We start from the raw sequence: 17,908 nt of genomic DNA, 5'->3' as shown, positions 1-17,908 counted from the left end.
AGGACGGCCGGCAGCCGGAGCCGGGGAGCGAAGGGGCTGCGTGTTTCCGGAAGACGTGGCGGCTGCTGCTGCTGCTGCTCCTGAGGCGGCTTCGTTCCTCCTCCTCCTGCCTCCTCAGAGAGCTCGAGCCGCGCGCTCGGCGCTGCCTTCGCCGTCATCATGATTTCCCTCACGGACACTCAGAGTGGGTGAATTCGGGGAGGGGGCGTGGGGAGGGGGAGGGGCGTGGGGGGGCTGTTGGGTTGGGGGGGCTGAGCCCCTCAGTAAATGGGTCGCCTGCTACTGTTGCTGTCATCTTATATTATCATCTCTCTCTCTCTCTCTCTCTATATATATATATATACATATAATTTTGTAATTGATTATAGCCATACTCTGAATTAACAAAGAATAATTGAGAGTTATTGAGTGTGGAATAAAAACATGGGAAGCTGCCTCACACCAAGTCAGACCATGGGTCCATCAAGCCCAGTATTGCCCACACTGACTGGCAGCAGTGGCTCTCCAGGGTTTCAGGCAGGAGCTTGAACCCTGTTGAACCAGGGACTTGCTGCATGGAAAGTCTGGGTTCAGTCACAACCCCTCACTTGGTGGGAGAACACTTTCTGAGCTTTTTATGGTAACACATTTATTTATTTATTTATTACCCGCCGCTTCTCCACTTTGGTCGAGGCAGGGAACAACAGCGAATATAAAACACATAAAAACTGATTAAAAGCATAGTATACATTATTAAAACATCCTTAAAACATTCTAAAATTCCACTGGATAGGCCTGCCAGAATAGATCAGTCTTTATTGCTTTTTTAAATGCTAAAAGACTGTCAAGTTGACAGTCTTTTAGTAGTAGATTTATAGTAATCATATTCAGGATTTTTTTTAAAAAAACCACAGTTTGGTTTTGTGGAATAGAGCAGTTCATGCAAAAGTAGAATTATTATTTTAATAATACCCTATTTCTTCGATTCTAAGACACATTTTTTTCCCCATATAAACATCTCTAAAAATGGGGTGCGTCTTAGAATCGCGGGTGGTGTTTTTTTTCTGTTGGTGGTACTGAAATTAGTGTGCGTCTTACAATCGATGGCGTCTTACAATCAAAGAAATATGGTAATAGCCATTTTTGTATGGGTTGCTCTGTTTCAAAAGCCCAACGTATGTTTGTATTAATAGTGAATATTGTTACTAAATAGAATAATAACGTGTTGCTTAAAAAATAATAATTAGAAATTGACTTCCCAACACATTTCATGTTTCACATTTCCGTTTTGGAACAATAGGTACATCACAATTGCCAAATTCATAAAAAAAAATATCCAAGGGACACATCAGGATGGTGCTAACAGGAAAACCATCTTTTTAAGTTGAACCAAAGGAAACCAGGGAAAGAACAACACAATGAGTGACTGTAAAGCCCCCCCCCATCTTTGTTTTTGTTTATGCAGCGTTGTAAATAAAACCCACAAAAGTTACATCTACTTACTAGCCTGCTGGCGCTGGCAGAGAGATTAAGGGTTGATCAGTAGTCAACTGCATTTCTCTGCTGTGTGTGGAGTTGCCTGTGGCTAGCAGGGATGTGTTTAAATACAAGGCTAATTGCATAATAATGCATAGTCCATACATAGAATCATAGAATAGCAGAGTTGGAAGGTGCCTACAAGGCCATGGAGTCCAACCCCCTGCTCAATGCAGGAATCCACCCTAAAGCATCCCTGACAGATGGTTGTCCAGCTTTCTCTTGAAGGCCTCTTGTGTGGGAGAGGCCACAACCTCCCTAAGTAACTGATTCCATTGTCGTACTGCTCTAACAGTCAGGAAGTTTTTCCTGATGTCCAGCTGGAATCTGGCTTCCTTTAACTTGAGCCCTTTATTCCGTGTCCTGCACTTTGGGAGGATCGAGAAGAGATCCTGGCCCTCCTCTGTGACAACCTTTTAAGTATTTGAAGAGTGCTATCATGTCTCCCCTCAATCTTCTCTTTTCCAGGCTAAACATGCCCAGTTCTTTCAGTCTCTCTTCATAGGCCTTTGTTTCCAGACCCCTGATCATCCTGGTTGCCCTCCTCTGAACACGCTCCAGCTTGTCTGCGTCCTTCTTGAATTGTGGAGCCCAGAACTGGATGCAATGAGGCCTAACCAGGGCCGAATAGAGAGGAACCAGTACCTCACATGATTTGGAAGCTATACTTCTATTAATGCAGCCCAAAATAGCATTTGCCTTTCTTGCAGCCATATCGCACTGTTGGCTCATATTCAGCTTGCGATCTACAACAATTCCAAGATCTTTCTCATTTGTAGTATTGCTGAGCCAAGTATCCCCCCATCTTGTAACTGTGCATTTGGTTTCTATTTCTTAAATGTAGAACTTGGCATTTATCCCTATTAAATTTCATTCTGTTGTTTTCAGCCCAGCACTCCAGCCTATCAAGATCACTTTGAAGTTTGTTCTTGATAAAACAATAAACATAAAACAATATTACTAATTTTATCATTTATATAGCATTTAATTTTTAATTTAAAAAGAAAATTAACTGTGGGTTCCTACCCAGGAGGAGATTTTATTGTCTAGAATAGACAGTGGGGGAAACTGGGAGAGGGTGGGAAGGGTGGGGGGATGAGTGTGAGCAAATGCCTCATTCATTTAGATCAGGTGGGCAACTTGTAGGCTAAAATATGAGGAGATCCTCAATTGTCATCATCCCTCACCATTGGCTTTAGTGGCGAGTACTGATGGGAATTTTAGGCCACAACATATGCAGGTGAAATTGTTTGGATATTGTATTGCAATTTCTGAAAATTGAGTTGCACTGGCTGGTTCTTGAGTGTGACATTTACTTGTCCAGGGCACAGTAATAATCCTGCTCTTTTCAAGTGAGCCCTCAGGCGCTAGTACCTTGACAACAAGATTTGAGGTAGCTTTTTTGTTTTTTAAAAAATCTTTTGTCTTTGAAGTTTTTGATACTAAAGACTCATGGTGGGATACATGTGTTAATCAGAACATCACTGTATGATATTCATTTTGGCAGATGTTCTTAGTTTCTAGATAAAATTTGATTCATCTACATTAGGGAAAGGGCTTAGATGACCAGTATTTCCATAATCCTAGCCTATTAATTCAGAACTTTCCCTGAGGCATTCCAAACTAGTATGATTAGGTTAGGTGTATTAGTCTCCAATCCTATACACACCAACCTGGGAGAAAACCCCATTGAACTCTTTGGGGTGTCCTAGACCTGCATAGGATTCGTGGAACAATATTTCCTCTGCAGTGCATGATATGCTCTCAATTAAACAAACCAGTCCTGCATTAGTTATTTCTTTATACTAAAATAAAACGAACCCATTATTACTCATCGAAGTTGCACAAGAAACACTTGGGAGGCTTACCCAATAAAAGTGGAAGTAAGAATTGTGCATGTGGTGCAGTGACACAGTTGGAACATGCCTGTAGGAGCAAGTTCATAAATGTGAAACTCATTTGCTATGTTATTCCTTAAAAAAAAAACACTGTGGTGTGCAAATCCATTATAGGGGACTTTGTATTCTCATTTGTTGTACAAATGTCTTGGATAATCATGAGGGAGAAAACTAGACTTGAAAACAGATCGGAAGTATTTGCATCTAACTGCACTATAAGCATAACAACTTTTCTTATATTATGGGTTTTTTAAACTAAGGAGACCATAAGTATTGAGGGGAGGGTGCAAGGGGCTGCAGGCGTTCCAGCCTTTTGAAAATCAGGGATCATACTAGTGTACAGAAACAGCACTGTTTGCCTTTAGTCTTTCCCTTTCAGTGCATTCTGAACTTGAATGCTTTGATGTAGCCTTTGGTTTACAGGTTTGGGTGAACATCCAAACCTGGGATTTCTTCAAATTGTTTGTTTTTCTATCACCTGTAGCAAAGCTTTTTCTATGGGAATGACAGACTAGGTGCAAGTTGATCTGAACGCAGTCACTCCTTACTCCAAGTCTCAGAAGTTCCGTGTCTTCTTTTTTTTTCCAGAATCACTGACCAAGTTAATCTAGCTTCTGCCTGGTTATCATGGGACAATTGCTTTTCAGCAATATATTGCTGGAACCCTACTAAGCAGAGTAGCTAATTTAATGGATTTTGTGTGAAAGTAACCTGAATACAATAATTTTAAATACAGATAAATTGTGTTGAAATAATAGGACCTCTTGGGGGCTGGCCAAGAAGGGCATAGAGCTCCATTTCTTTGCTGGGCATAGAGGACAGGCCTGACTTTCTTTAGCAACTCTCTTGGTTTCTAAGTGGGTTGTAGAGGAGGGACGGACTGCTCCATCCCACCTCTGCCAGTCTGTTCAGTCTGCATGGAGTTCCATGCACTCACCTGCATGCAATTCCAGGTGATCTATGGCTTCCAAGCCAGTGTTTAAATATAAGCCTGGTGTATGCAGAATCAGAAGAAGAACTACTTTCCTTGCAAATGAAAGATTTTTCCAGATTCCCGATTGGAAAAATCAGAGTATTGTTCATTGTGCTGGTCCACACCTTCAGTTAAGATAACTGGGTAACTTCCAACAGCGAAGACATGGTCCATCTCATTTCTGTTGCTATGCATAAAGCAGTTAATTAATGACAACTAGCAGTTCTTGCCAGTTTCATTGTGCAGCTGTTTAGATGAGATAGTGGCTTCAGCGGCTTTGAATCTGTACTCTAAAGCGTTTGGACTGAATGACACTTGCAAAAATAATCTGAAAATGAAATCCCTTTTCTTTTAAACAGAGATTTAGCATTCTGGTGAAACTGATGCTTCAGCTTTTTTATTAAGGACTATTTCTATTTTGCCGTGAGCAAGTACATGGTGCCCCCCATTTTTGTTTCTCTTCCTCACCGCAGTTAGTGGGGCTCTTAAAACGGGCATGGAGCTGCTCAGGGGCGGTCCGTGCCCATCGGGGGTGGGGGGGAACAGTTAAATGGGGTGGTCGTTGTTGGGGGTTTTTAAACTTACAGGCCCTGGATGTCCCTCTTCCCTTCGGGGATGTCGCATGGCCATCTAGATGCTGGGGGAGGTTTATTTATTATTTATTGCATTTCTATACCACCCAATAGCTGAAGCTCTCTGGGCGGTTTGTGGAAGCAGGTACGTCCTCAGTCCTCTCCTCTCCCTCCCTCTGCATCCTTAGATGGACCCTTAGTCTGATCCAGCAAAGAAATTCTTCCATTATGCAGTAGCATCATAGCACACATCCTACCCAAAAGAGGGCCACTGTCATGGATGGAGAAAATATATCAGTGAATGTTGTAACTGCAATTTAATACATAAGGACTTGCAAATTGGATAATTTCCACATGTGCTTGCTGGGGCTGCATTGTTATTAACACCCCTCTTTTTCTTTTTTTCCTTCTTTTTTTATTGCAGAAATTGGAATGGGACTTACAGGTTTTGGAGTGTTTTTCCTTTTCTTTGGAATGATTCTATTTTTTGACAAAGCACTTTTGGCTATTGGAAATGTAAGTGAATTCGCGGAAACACGTGTAGTATAAACTAAAGATGTGTTCCTCTGAATATAGAGTGATGGTGCTGGGTGGCCAAACAGGCAAAGAACCTGAGAAAAAGTTAAATCTTCAACAGTACCTACTCCAGAGCTTGCTGAACAAACATAGGCAACCTTGGCTAAATATACCTGAGAACACTTCTGATTGGCAGCTGGGGCACCAATTGAACCTTGCTGGATTCCCCTCTACAGCAAACTGTGGTATTAAAAGTAATGAAGAATCAGCAACTCCACAACCTCTATCTCTTTGGATTCCCTTCCTGTGAACATCCTTCAGTTTCCCCTCATAAAATCTCCACATTGGCTTCCCCTACCATATATAGTGCAAACTTCTTATCCTTACATTAGAAGCTCTCCTCAGCCTGCCCTCCCCCATTTTTCCTATACCGTCTTGATTTATCACTTTTATCACCTTTTTACTTTTAAAAGAAAAAAACTCACTTTGGTCTACAGTTTTCTAGAAACTTAAGTTACAACCCAGACAGTAATAAGCATGCTTAAGTCCCATCTGATTACATTATAAGAAATGTGTGTCCCACTGAAATCAGTGGGACTTAAAAGTGCTTAACCTTAGTGTGAGCAGGCCCTTTATGTACAGACGAGTCCATCTAAACACCTTTTTGTTGTTTAGGAGATGAGATAGAATAGGGTCGAAGTATTAATATATATATAGTAATGTGTGAGTTGACATGGACAGTACTTCTGATTTCACAAAAATGGAACCAGTGCTTCCCCTACAGAGTGCCAGTAAATTCCTCTTCCAAGTTAGATATTCATTACTGCTCTTGTAGTAGTAATAAACCTGATTTATTTACCCTTTTAGGCATGGTTAATTACCCATCTTCAGCTCATCTTGAAAACTTACAATGATGTTGTTCTGGATTAGGCTGAAAGCCTTGATAACGTCCAGATGCATCAATTTTGTTCTGTGGCCTATTAAGTTACACTTTTTCAGTGAAGGAAGCAATGGTTGCCCAGCACAAACTGTTCTTAAAAGGTCGTGCTGATATTACTCCAGGTTGTTGTTTTCTAATTACTTATGAATTAATTGATTTGCTCCAAACAAAGTCTGCTTTTGCATTGTGCCGATATTGTACCCAAACTGCTAAAGGTGTCTTCGACGTATTCATGTTTTTCCCCAAAAACAAATCAGTGTCATAGATGGAACAAGAAAATGGACTTTAGTTTTGGACACTGGTTTATTTATCTTCTATAAATACTTGAACTCAAATACTTCTTTCTTCATTGAGGGATCTTTTTTTTTTTTTTGGCTCTTACAGGTTTTATTTGTGGCTGGCCTGGCTTTTGTGATTGGCTTAGAAAGGACATTCAGATTCTTCTTCCAAAAACACAAAATGAAAGCCTCGGGCTTCTTTCTGGGAGGTGTACTTATCGTTCTTATCGGTTGGCCCCTGATAGGAATGGTCCTTGAAATTTATGGCTTTTTCCTCTTATTCAGGTAAGGCTTCTTCACTGGTCTATGCTTTTGTTTTGGTGGAGTAATACTTATTTCTGATGTGAAGTGCTTTTGATTAACAGCCGCTGAAAACTAGCTTATGTTAAGTACTGTCAAGTTCAATGCATATGTAACACTTAACTGTGGTTAAGACTAGCAAAAGGAGATTTGGACCTCAGGGCAGAAATATGTGGATCAACCTTGTTTGCATTATATCTCCACCAGCCCTTAAAGTCAATTGTTACATCTTTTTCTCCCCCAACAAGTGGTCTGTGTATGTGTTCAGTTTTTTTGTAGAATTCATCTTGTGAAACAATCCCGCTGTACTTTATATTCCCAAATGGATTATGAATTGGCAAGTCTCTGCTTTGAGACTTCCGTGGGTGCCAACCAAGCCTTGGGTCCTTAATGGGACCTAGGCTGGAACACATGCATGTTTCATTGCTAGTTGATTCAGCACCTGATGCCTCTTTTGAAAAACATGGGCTTAATTTAGACATTATGCTGAGACATGATTTGCACTAATCATAATTGCAAAGGCCTGATCTTGCAAATGAACAGACAATGATTTTAGAGCTGCCTGTCTGCTTTCATTTTTTTTATCTGCTCAGCACTTGGTCATTAGGTACAATGGACCTAACTGTGGTTTGTCACTTGAGACGTCACACCAAACCATAGTTAAGCTTCCTTAACCATTGACCTGTTTTGCATGTCACAGCCATTTATTCTTAGGTTAACTTTGGGTTGTTTAACCCATGAACAACCTAAAGTGTCCAGGTTTGGACACTTTGGGTTGTTCACGAATATATGAACGAGGTGTTTGTAGGTTGTTTCTGAAAGCCAGAAACAGCTCAGATGTGGCCCCGCAATTCATGGGTTAATTAATTAGCTGCTGAATTAGCTGCTGAATGCTGCAACAATGTGTGAACAGCCTCATTGTTTATCATGATGTCTAAATAATCTATTGTTTTTAAAGTTATCTGAATGTTACTTTAGCTGTGTTTGATCTGATGGCTCATTCACACAAGTTAATATTTGATGCTGTGTCCCTAACTGTATAGCACTGGCTTTGTTAGAAGTATTACTCAAATAGGTTTTCCGGTCCGAGTTGCAAGATATGCTTTTGTAACCATGCAAGAGTTTAAAATGCCACAAAATGAAACCTTAGTTTCTTGGGGGTCACACATTCATATGGTTTGGCTCTGAGAAAGTAAAATCTTCAATAATGAAGCATCTCGTCATTTTATTGCTCAAGTAGGAACATGGTTAACTATAAAAATATCCACAGGGTTCCATTGTTTGTTGCAGCAAAAATTTCCCAAGAATCTACAGCTCCTTCATAGTTTACAAATTATTCAGGGGGGCCGTGGCTCAGTGGTAGAGCAGCTGATTTGCATGCAGAAGGTCTGAGGTTTGATCCCTGGCATCCCCAGGTAGGGTAGGAAAAAAGCATGCCTGAAACCCTATAGAGCTGCTGCCCGTCAGTGTCAACAATACTGGGCTAGATGGACCAATGGTCTGACTCAGTATAAGGCAGATTCCTATGTTCAAAATGTAGAACAGCTAGGATAGGTTTCAGTTTGTAATTCCGAACTCCAATACATACGACAAGGTGAAAAGAAACATCCTCACATCCCCTATGTTAATTCGTGGGAGCAATTCATCATTTAGATTTTCTGCTTTAAGCATCAGCATAACTTGAGCCAGCCCTACTAGCTATTGATACTAAGGCTCCTTTCATACCCTTTACCTTTGGGTTGTGTGATATTTTTAAAGATGATATCTTTAAAAAATTATCTTGAGGTAAAAGGAATTTCAGTCTTAATAACAGGAAAGCATTTCATAATTTATTGGCATTCACATTTTGTTGGGAATTAAGTTTTGCGTATGGAATTATATTGCGAACAATTCATTTTTTGCAACCAGCAGCAAATTCTTTAGTGTGACATCTATTCAGATTTCCTATACAGAAAGTGTTTTTCCATGTAGAAAAACAACAACGTGAAGATTGCACGTGGACCGTCTGAGAAGCCACAGCCAGTCATGGCTTCGTAGTTATAAATGCTGCAAAATTAGATGAGTGTAATCTGCGTATGTCTGTCATGCTTTTTTTCTGCAAGAAACAATTTCCTTATGGAACATTTGTAACATTTGAATTGACCTGAAGTATGTAAGGATTTAGAGAAAGGTTGTTTGTTCATTCTGAAAGTTAAGGGGGGCGGGGAGCATATATCATATGAGGTGTTGTAAATTTATGAATACAAAAGCTGAGCAATTTTGGTGGTAATGCTGCCGTATCCTAGTCATATATAAAGTCTAGCAAACTCTTCTAACCTGTGGCATTTACTTTTCTTTAAAGGGGCTTTTTTCCTGTGGTGGTTGGTTTTATTAGAAGAGTGCCCGTTCTTGGATATCTCTTGAATTTACCTGGTATAAGCTCAGTAAGTATTGAAACTATTTTGCATAAACTCTGAAGCCTTGATCTTTCATGCTTCTGTTTATTGGATTATAGGACTTGGGGATAACTGCCTTTAAGTGTTTAGTCCTGTTAAAATGGAACTGCAGACTGTAGGAAGAGAAATGTAACACAGATAAAGTCATGTTTTCTGTTTGAAAACCTTTAATTTTGTGAGTGTGCAGTTCACAAATATTCTAATTTCTGCCCTAAAGAGAAAAATCTAAAGTTGAACAATTACTGGAAGAATCTGGACCAACAGAAGATGTATTCCTTTCCTTGAACAAAGACATGCATTCGAAATATGGATTACCAAATACCTGTATCTGCAGTTATACCTACATTGTTAGGTACCTAAAAGTAAGAGGAGGATTCTAAATTATGCCGGTTCAACATAGGCAAACTGAAGGAATTGTTAGCTATATCATCATGTTACGTTATGATTCCCAAACATTTTAAGAGGAGGGCGTACTAACAGTTTTGTCTTTACTTGGGTTCTACTGTTTGAGTTTCATCCCATGTTCCAGACAGAAATAGATTTCCTTTGCCTTCAGTATATGCTACCAACAGCTGCACCTACAAGTTTCTGAAATTCACTGCTTAAGAATTAGTGTGTAATATGGTGCACCAGAGGCCCAATAATGTATCATGATTTCTTGTACTGTGTTGTTTCGAGATCATTAGTTGAACATGAATTAGTAAAACTATCAAGGTATCTCTTTGTTACCTCACAGCTGCTCCAGAAGATGGAGCTTCACTTTTTGGTATAGGAATTGATTGGTTCCTTTTACTTCTAACGAGTAAGGCACCTGTAGTATTTATTCAGGTCACCTCTGTCAATACAAGATCTTTGCCATTTGCTAAGTCATGTTTATGTTTTAAAATGCTATTTGCTGGAAATTTGACTGAATAGTTATGCGAGCAGCATAGGGTTCCTCAGAACTTTATTGAGGAGTCCTCAATGAAAAGATAGGTAATAGTAGCGAAGAATTCCCTCTAAGACAACTTGCCCAACTGCTGATCTTCCCTTAAGGTGTCCATCCCCGAAGGAGTTTTGGGTGTGTTTTGGGGTGCACTATTCACCCAGGACAATGGAGAACCCCTAGAGTGCACTTTAGAACAATCTCTGGGATTCTCTGCAATGTGCAGGAAACCTGTGAAAGCTGTGCAGGAGTACTTTTGTAGACAGGGCCATGCAGAAAGGGATCTGTAAGGTTGTCCAAAAACCACTGGCTTCGGGCGGCTGGAGAAGATAAAAGCATTTCAAGAACGCATTGGTTTTCAGAGCCAGTCATTTTAATACCCTTAATTGACTTTTGAAAGCTAGTTTTGCATGTACACCAGGACATTGCACTGGAGTAAATGCCATGGTCCTTTGGTTCAGCGTTAATGAAATTGAAGAGAGGGTTCAGGTCCACCCCCTGACCAGCGGTTTAGAGCCATCCTCTTGTCTGGCTCACTTACTGTTCATGCAAGCCACTCAGTCCCAGTTTAGCCATGAAGTTTCCTTGCAGAAGTGGGTGGGTAGTTGGGGGCCCTATGCCAGTGGGCTTTGCTTGTGAAGGCTGAGCTGATAGGTAAAGCCAGGGCCTGCCCCCCCTACACACACACACTGATTCACTCCCACACAAACTCTTGCAGATATGCACATACACACTTTCACATATTAAGGGTGAGGATGCACATCAAGAGAGGAAAGGTTTAATCCTTGCGCCCCCATCCCCTTCCCTGGTGTGCTGACCTTCCTAGCTAAATCACACACCTGCCAGCACACCCAGCAACTATTCAGTGGGCTGTCAGGGGCATGGTTTACAGAGAGGAGGAATTCAACTGTGGGTGGAGGGAGGGACGTATCAGGGTTGCACGGAAGCCTCCAAGGCCTGTGGATTGCCCATACGTGATACAGAGCACATACTTTTTTCAAAAAAAATGGCCCATGCATGTAAACAAACATGGTGTCCTCCTTGTGGGTGCTGCCGTATTTGTTTGTGCCTGTGACTGCTGTTTGTTTGGTTTTTTTGCATTATGCATGCTTGAACACATGTGGTATTACAAACGTAACACCTGGAGCTGGGATTTGGGCAGCTCAGTTGTGTTACAGAACGCGAGGCGTATGGGATTGCACCATGATACCTGAATGTCGTGGCCACAATGCCTTTAGGGTAGGGCAGAGTCAGTTCCACCCTAGCCCTGTGATGCCTCTTCTTTGCCTAGTAGTGTGCCATGCCAGAGTTTTTGCTTCTAGCTTGTGCTGGCTGTAGTCGCTATACCCTAGCCTAAACACTTAACTTGCCAATGCCGTAATTTGTAGGATTGATCCAAAGCCTAGTTAATGCAGATGGATTTTCTTCTCACATTAAATCTATTTTAAGCATTGCTGTCTAAGTCCCTTTGTAATCAGGCTTGACATCTTGCTTATCATTGATCTGTACCAATATCATTTATAAATTGGTCTTTATGGAGTTAAATCCTATTTGAAAAGTTAATTGTTGATGTTTTCTTCAAAGCCTGCGTAGGCTCAGGAGACAATTCCAATAATGGTTAGTTGAAAATATCATCTTCAGTCTATTAATGCATGAATGGCTGATATGTATATATATTTAAAAAATCTTTTTCCTTTGGGTCATTGTATTTATACTTGTATTATTATTATTATTATTATTATTATTATTATTATTATTATTATTATTATTACATTTTCATTCTATTGCATCTTCATGTTGCTCTCTGTCAACATAAAAACATGCCATGCCTAAGCACAGTTGCAATGCAAATTGTGTTACTTTTGTATAATCCACATAAGGCCTTGGTGATTACTATTTGAGTATGCTCACACTCAGGCACTTACTTAAAAGCACAGCAATGCATACATATTGTTGAAATAGCATGTCAGTGTGTTTGGATCTTAAAATTACCATCTCTTCTCTTCCCCTTATCTCACTTTTTCTGACAGCTTGTAGATAAAGCCGGAGAAAGCAACAACATGGTATAATGACAAGTGTGCCGAAGACTGGTTCTAAACTTATGTTATTTATAAGGTCCTCTTGAAGAAAAGATCAGCACAAAGATTCTGTTGTATACAAAGGCAAAGTTTGTAATGGTCTTGACGTAAGTTTTTAATTTACACCATAGTCTACAAAATACATCCTTAGCAAAGAAAAATGGAGCAAGTGTGCGCCCAAGACATGCAGCACCAGGAATTCTGTGAACTAAATTGAAGAAAAGGTCATGGGAAAATCCATTATACTATTCAAGACATAAAGCTTTTGGAGTATGAGCTAAATGCAGCAAGCCCCAACCACCCACCCCTGGGAACTAACAGTGCCTGTAACTTTTACCTCCTCCTTTTGAAGGTGTAGTAGAGCAAACTGGGGTCAATTTGTAAAGCAGGACCCTTCTCTCTTCCCACCTGCCAAACTTCCTGTTTCGTCCCCTGTCTTGGAAGAAAGTAAATCTTTCTGTGTGTGTGTGTGGTTTCTTCTGTTTGAAAGCAAGAGACTCCCTTAAGTATGGTACGCCTGGCGTTTAAGATGGGTTTTCATCTTTAACTATACGCAAGTAGCAGAGGATTTCACTACACTGTTCTGCTGTATAAATCTCTTTGTAAAATGGCTAAAATAAACCTTTGTAGGAAAATGTTTAAAGCCAAATGTAAATTCTGATTAGGTGTGTCTTTACCTTTGGAATATGCAAAAAAGACTATCTTTTTCTTCTTCATTTCTTTTGGTACTAAACTAGTCTTAAACCAATCCTGGTTTTAATATCTGTTTTGTTTGGCAGGGACTGGAGAAACCAATTTTACACTCCTTTTTGGCTGGCTCCCTTGATCCACGTTACACATATGCTTTAGAAACAGGATGTAGCCCTAATTTTGTGCACATCATGTTTAGCTTCTGAAATTACCTGATTTGGTTCAAGGTGCTCGAACAGTTTATGAAATATGACCTACTCAGCTCACCAACCCTTTGAAAGGGCACTCCAGTCCTGGAAATCTTTGCTGCTTTTTCTGCAGGCAACACAATGTCCCTGCAGCATGTAACATGTTTTTACACTGGCATCGCACCCAGTATGCCATACAGAGACATTTAGTTGAAGCATCCTATTCTTATTCTAGGACAGCATGTTACAAATCTAACTTATTGTGTAAATAACTTTTTTTCCCCCTAACAATGAAGTTAAAAATATTAAGTCAGTTGTGTCCTGGGAAGTTTTGGGAAATTGTATTTTAGTAGTATTGATCAAGTGCCACATCTAAATACACATTTTATTCCTGTGGCTTGATTTGTTCTTATCCTGATGATTAGAAAGGGTGCCTATTTTACAAATGGCAAGTTTCAGTGCCACTTTGATTATTCCGATGAAGCAGCGAGAGAAGAAGTGTAAGTGACTTGATCAGGGAGAGGATTCGCACACCCCTTCCCCCCCCCCCCACCAAAGAAGATGCACAAGTGTTGCGGGAGGAATTGTAGGTCACTCATGCTCCCCCTCCCACCACTTCTGGGAAGCATTCTAGGTGGCTCTTGGGTGCATAACTGATCCAATTGGTCTTCAGCGAAGCTGCATATTAATGCAAGACCAGCCTATTTGCTTGGCTCTGAATGCCTAATAGAAGCCCCCATCAAAACAGGTAGAAGAACATTTATAATCTGACTTGGAGTGTGTGAGCATTTTCTGTTTATGCAAGCTGTTTTCTAAACACTAGTATAAACCACGTGTGTCTGCTAGTGCCTGACAGAAGGAGCCATCTAATAAATGGTTATTTAAATAGCTCTTTTTTTATTCGAGACAAGCCAATTTTAAAAGCTTTAAAAATCATTTTTGAATTACTGTTTCTGGTTGCAAATGTAACCTTTTGCACGAGTTTCCACATTTCTTTGATTTCCTCTTGGGGAAAGGAAAATGCCTCTTAAGGATCAGAACAGATTTTTCTTTCCCCAAAAAGGCCTGAAATTGGTGGTCTTCAGTCCTGAAGCCATGTGTGTACCTCATCTTGTCTCTGTGACACACATTGCTGTCTGTAAGATGTAAAAAAATATGGGGCTTTGGATACAACCCTAAAACAAAAAGTTTTTTTAAAAAGTAAATCCTATTGAATTGAGTGGGACATGCTTGTGAAATGAACCTTTGGCACCCGTGGTGCCTGCTTGCCAATTCCCACATGGTGTTTTTAACTACACAGGAGTGCTTTTGTGAATTGCTCCTATGTCTGAAACCGATTAACCCATGTTACAAGCTCCAAGAGAGATGCTTAAGGTTTGGAGCAACTGAGAAATGTCCATATCATTCCTAGAGCTGTAAAGGATCTCTTCAGATGATGCTGTGTCCTTGGGATTCTACCTAGGAGGAACTCAGGAGCAGACTACAGACTTGCATGTTCTCTCCCTTGCCACTCACCATAGGGAAAAGGAGCTGCATGATCTTGGGAGGTCTGTCCCTGATTCTGCAGCATATTACCCGGTTAGGGATAACCTGCATTCAGGTAAATGGAGCATCTCCCTGGTTCCTTATATTCTCGTGATGAGATGAACCAAGGAGGAAACTGCTCCCAATCATTCCTGGGAACAATGCCAAGGAGAAGCATCTTCTGAATGCACCCTGAGACGACTCATTCTCATGGCTCTATCTGGTTTACTTACATCTGGGAGGGACCTTTGTTGTTAAATAGTAAAGGTGGTAGCACTGTAGTCCTCTAGAAAGTAAAGCGAAGACAATTTGCTTCTTAAGTGATCTGGTTTGGTAGGGATCCTACTGTTTGTCTGGTGAGAATCACATTCATCTTCAAGCACCTCTGGGTTGTTGTTTTTTTAAAACAAGACATGGGCAAAGGTGGTGGTTTTTTACGTGAACATTCATTACAAAATGTGAACATTCATTACAATCCTTGTTTCGTCTTGCAACCCTATGTGATTAGAGTACTTTTGTGCACAAGAATTGTTGGGAGACTTTAAAAGAGTGGGTAGTACCTCTCTCTCACTGCCCTTTGATGAAATGGAAAGTTACACAAAACCTTGATTACCTTCAAACTAACATGCTTTGTTTTCAAAGCATTCTGAATGTTTATCTTAGGGCAGTGAATTTTCTCAAGGCTTTGACTTATAATTGGCAGCAGAGATAGAAAGGAGAGCAGCAGAGATAGAAACAAAGCATAACATCTGCAAGTTTCAGGGCAATACACCTTGGCAAATGCAAAATGTTGGGTTGTGTTGTTTTTTTGCAGCATTGGTATTATGATAGAAGAGGTCAGAAGGACTCCTTAGCCTCAAGGCTGCTATCCTACGCATACTTACTTGGGAGTGATTCACACTGAATTCATTGAGGCTTACTTCCAAGTCAACATGCATAGGATTGGGCTGCGTGTGTCGGAATCATTCGCAACAAAAAAGTACCTTCTGTAACAAAATAAGATTCTTCCCATTTAAATGTAATTCTTGATTTCTGCTTTAAGAATCACACAAGGATCTTATCCTGGAGAGAGAGAAAAATACTGTAAATACACTTGTCATACCTTGAATAAATGGGTACTTTTTCTATTAATGGTTGGTGTCATTTTTTTAAAAAAACCTTACTATTGAAATGTTCTGTACATTTTTTTGTTACTTATCTCAATAAGAGGTGTTTTTTTTCAAGTTGTGTGATTTTTGTAGGAAGGGATATTATAACTCCTTTTCCCTTATCCAAGAGAAATTGCCTTATCAGTCCTACCTGAGTAATTTTGGAAACAATATGAAGAATTTATAGAATCATAGAATAGCAGAGTTGGAAGGGGCCTACAAGGCCATTGAGTCCAACCCCCTGCTCAATGCAGGAATCCACCCTAAAGCATCCCTGACAGATGCTTGTCCAGCTGCCTCTTGAAGGCCTCTAGTGTGGGAGAGCCCACAACCTCCCTAGGTAACTGATTCCACCGTCGCACTGCTCTAACAGTTAGGAAGTTTTTCCTGATGTCCAGCCGGAATCTGGCTTCCTTTAACTTGAGCCCGTTATTCCGTGTCCTGCACTCTGGGAGGATCGAGAAGAGATCCTGGCCCTCCTCTGTGTGACAACCTTTTAAGTATTTGAAGAGTGCTATCATGTCTCCCCTCAATCTTCTCTTCTCCAGGCTAAACATGCCCAGTTCTTTCAGTCTCTCTTCATAGGGCTTTGTTTCAAGACCTCTGATCATCCTGGTTGCCCTCTTCTGAACATGCTCCAGCTTGTCTGCGTCCTTATCTGTGTCAGGCTAATCCAGAATCCTCATAGTGCTTGCCCATCACAGATGCTGATATTGCACATCTCTGTTCACTTTTGTGCTTGAAAAAGTCTCTGGGATCCGAGTTGTGTGCACTCCCGTAGTCAAACTTTAAAGACATAGACTGGGTTCAAACAATCATGGGCTATGTGTTGTCTGAATGCAACACATTTTTCTCAGAGTGGGTTAACATGTTGGCTGGACGCAGCATGTTTTTTACAGGGTGGCTTGTTAACCATGCAGTGTGGTTTATTTCTCTTGAACAAGCCACCTTGAGAACCCATGGCTTGTTGCTGGATTGTTCAGAGTCACACTGCCCGGCTAATAAACAACCCTGCAGAAAATGTGCTGCATTCAGACAACACAATAACCCATGGTTCAGCATCAACCCATACTAATAATAATAATATATTTATTTGTTACTCGCCTCTCCCTCTGGATCGAGGCGGGGTACAACACAAAAACACAATAAAATACTAGGTTGTATGAAGCCAGCCAAAGGTAGCAACTATGTCTTTTCCCCTTTACTCAAAAGTAAACCCAGATGGCTCGATTAATATCCTAGTATACATGTGTGATCGGTATAAAATGGGCTTTAATCTTTTGTCCCTTGCTGCAGTCCTAATTTGGATTGGTCCCCTTGCACCTGCAATTTGAATTGTCATTTGTTTTAATGGATCCTTTTTTCTTCTTTGGCAATGCAAACTGCAGGTGCAGGAGGCCTGCCTGGATTGAAAAAGCGGGGTGCAAAGGGTTAAAGCACCCCCACACTAGTTTCCCAATCCAGGCTGGGTCCACCATGCTTACTTTTGAGTAAGGGGAGAAAAAAGACATGGGGACAGGAAAACTCGGGTTCAAATACCCATACAGCCATGGGGCTCACTGTGTCGCTTCCACTGGGCCAGTCACACTCAGCCTAACCTACCTCACAGCGATGTTGCAAGTACACAATGGGGGCGAAGGGGAGAACCATGTGAGCTGCTCACAGCATCTTGAAGAAGGGCAAAATAACAATATAATTAAATTTAAAACTGAGAACTATGAACTTTTTTAAAAACAACAATAGGCAGTCTAATTTAATAATTTCCATAGTCTCCAGGGCCAGGCAGATTATGTTTGTTCATTATCAATATACTTCTATCCTCCACTCTTAAATCCAGGTCATGATGGCGAAGGGAAGTGTTCATTGACAAATCCTTCTCTCTTGATGCAACCCCCTAGATAACCCATTAGGCTCTATTTCCATTTTGT

At 40.7% G+C, this 17,908-nt stretch overlaps 1 protein-coding gene across 1 annotated transcript; it reads left to right on the top strand.

Annotated features, from left to right (window-relative positions):
- The first annotated feature begins 7 nt into the window (after positions 1–7).
- On the top strand, positions 8–15,963 carry GOLT1B (golgi transport 1B). The gene is made up of 5 exons (XM_063134770.1): positions 8–184; positions 5,383–5,474; positions 6,799–6,977; positions 9,334–9,415; positions 12,383–15,963. The coding sequence occupies exons 1-5, from the start codon at positions 160–162 to the stop codon at positions 12,419–12,421; spliced, it is 417 nt and encodes a 138-aa protein (XP_062990840.1). The 5' UTR covers positions 8–159; the 3' UTR covers positions 12,422–15,963.
- The last annotated feature ends 1,945 nt before the right edge of the window (positions 15,964–17,908 follow it).

The sequence above is a fragment of the Elgaria multicarinata genome, chromosome 9 (genome assembly GCF_023053635.1).
Source record: "Elgaria multicarinata webbii isolate HBS135686 ecotype San Diego chromosome 9, rElgMul1.1.pri, whole genome shotgun sequence".
In the NCBI taxonomy this organism is placed as follows: domain Eukaryota; kingdom Metazoa; phylum Chordata; class Lepidosauria; order Squamata; family Anguidae; genus Elgaria; species Elgaria multicarinata.
The sequence above is the reverse complement of the archived record's forward strand: the minus strand, read 5'-3'. Positions and strand labels throughout refer to the sequence as shown.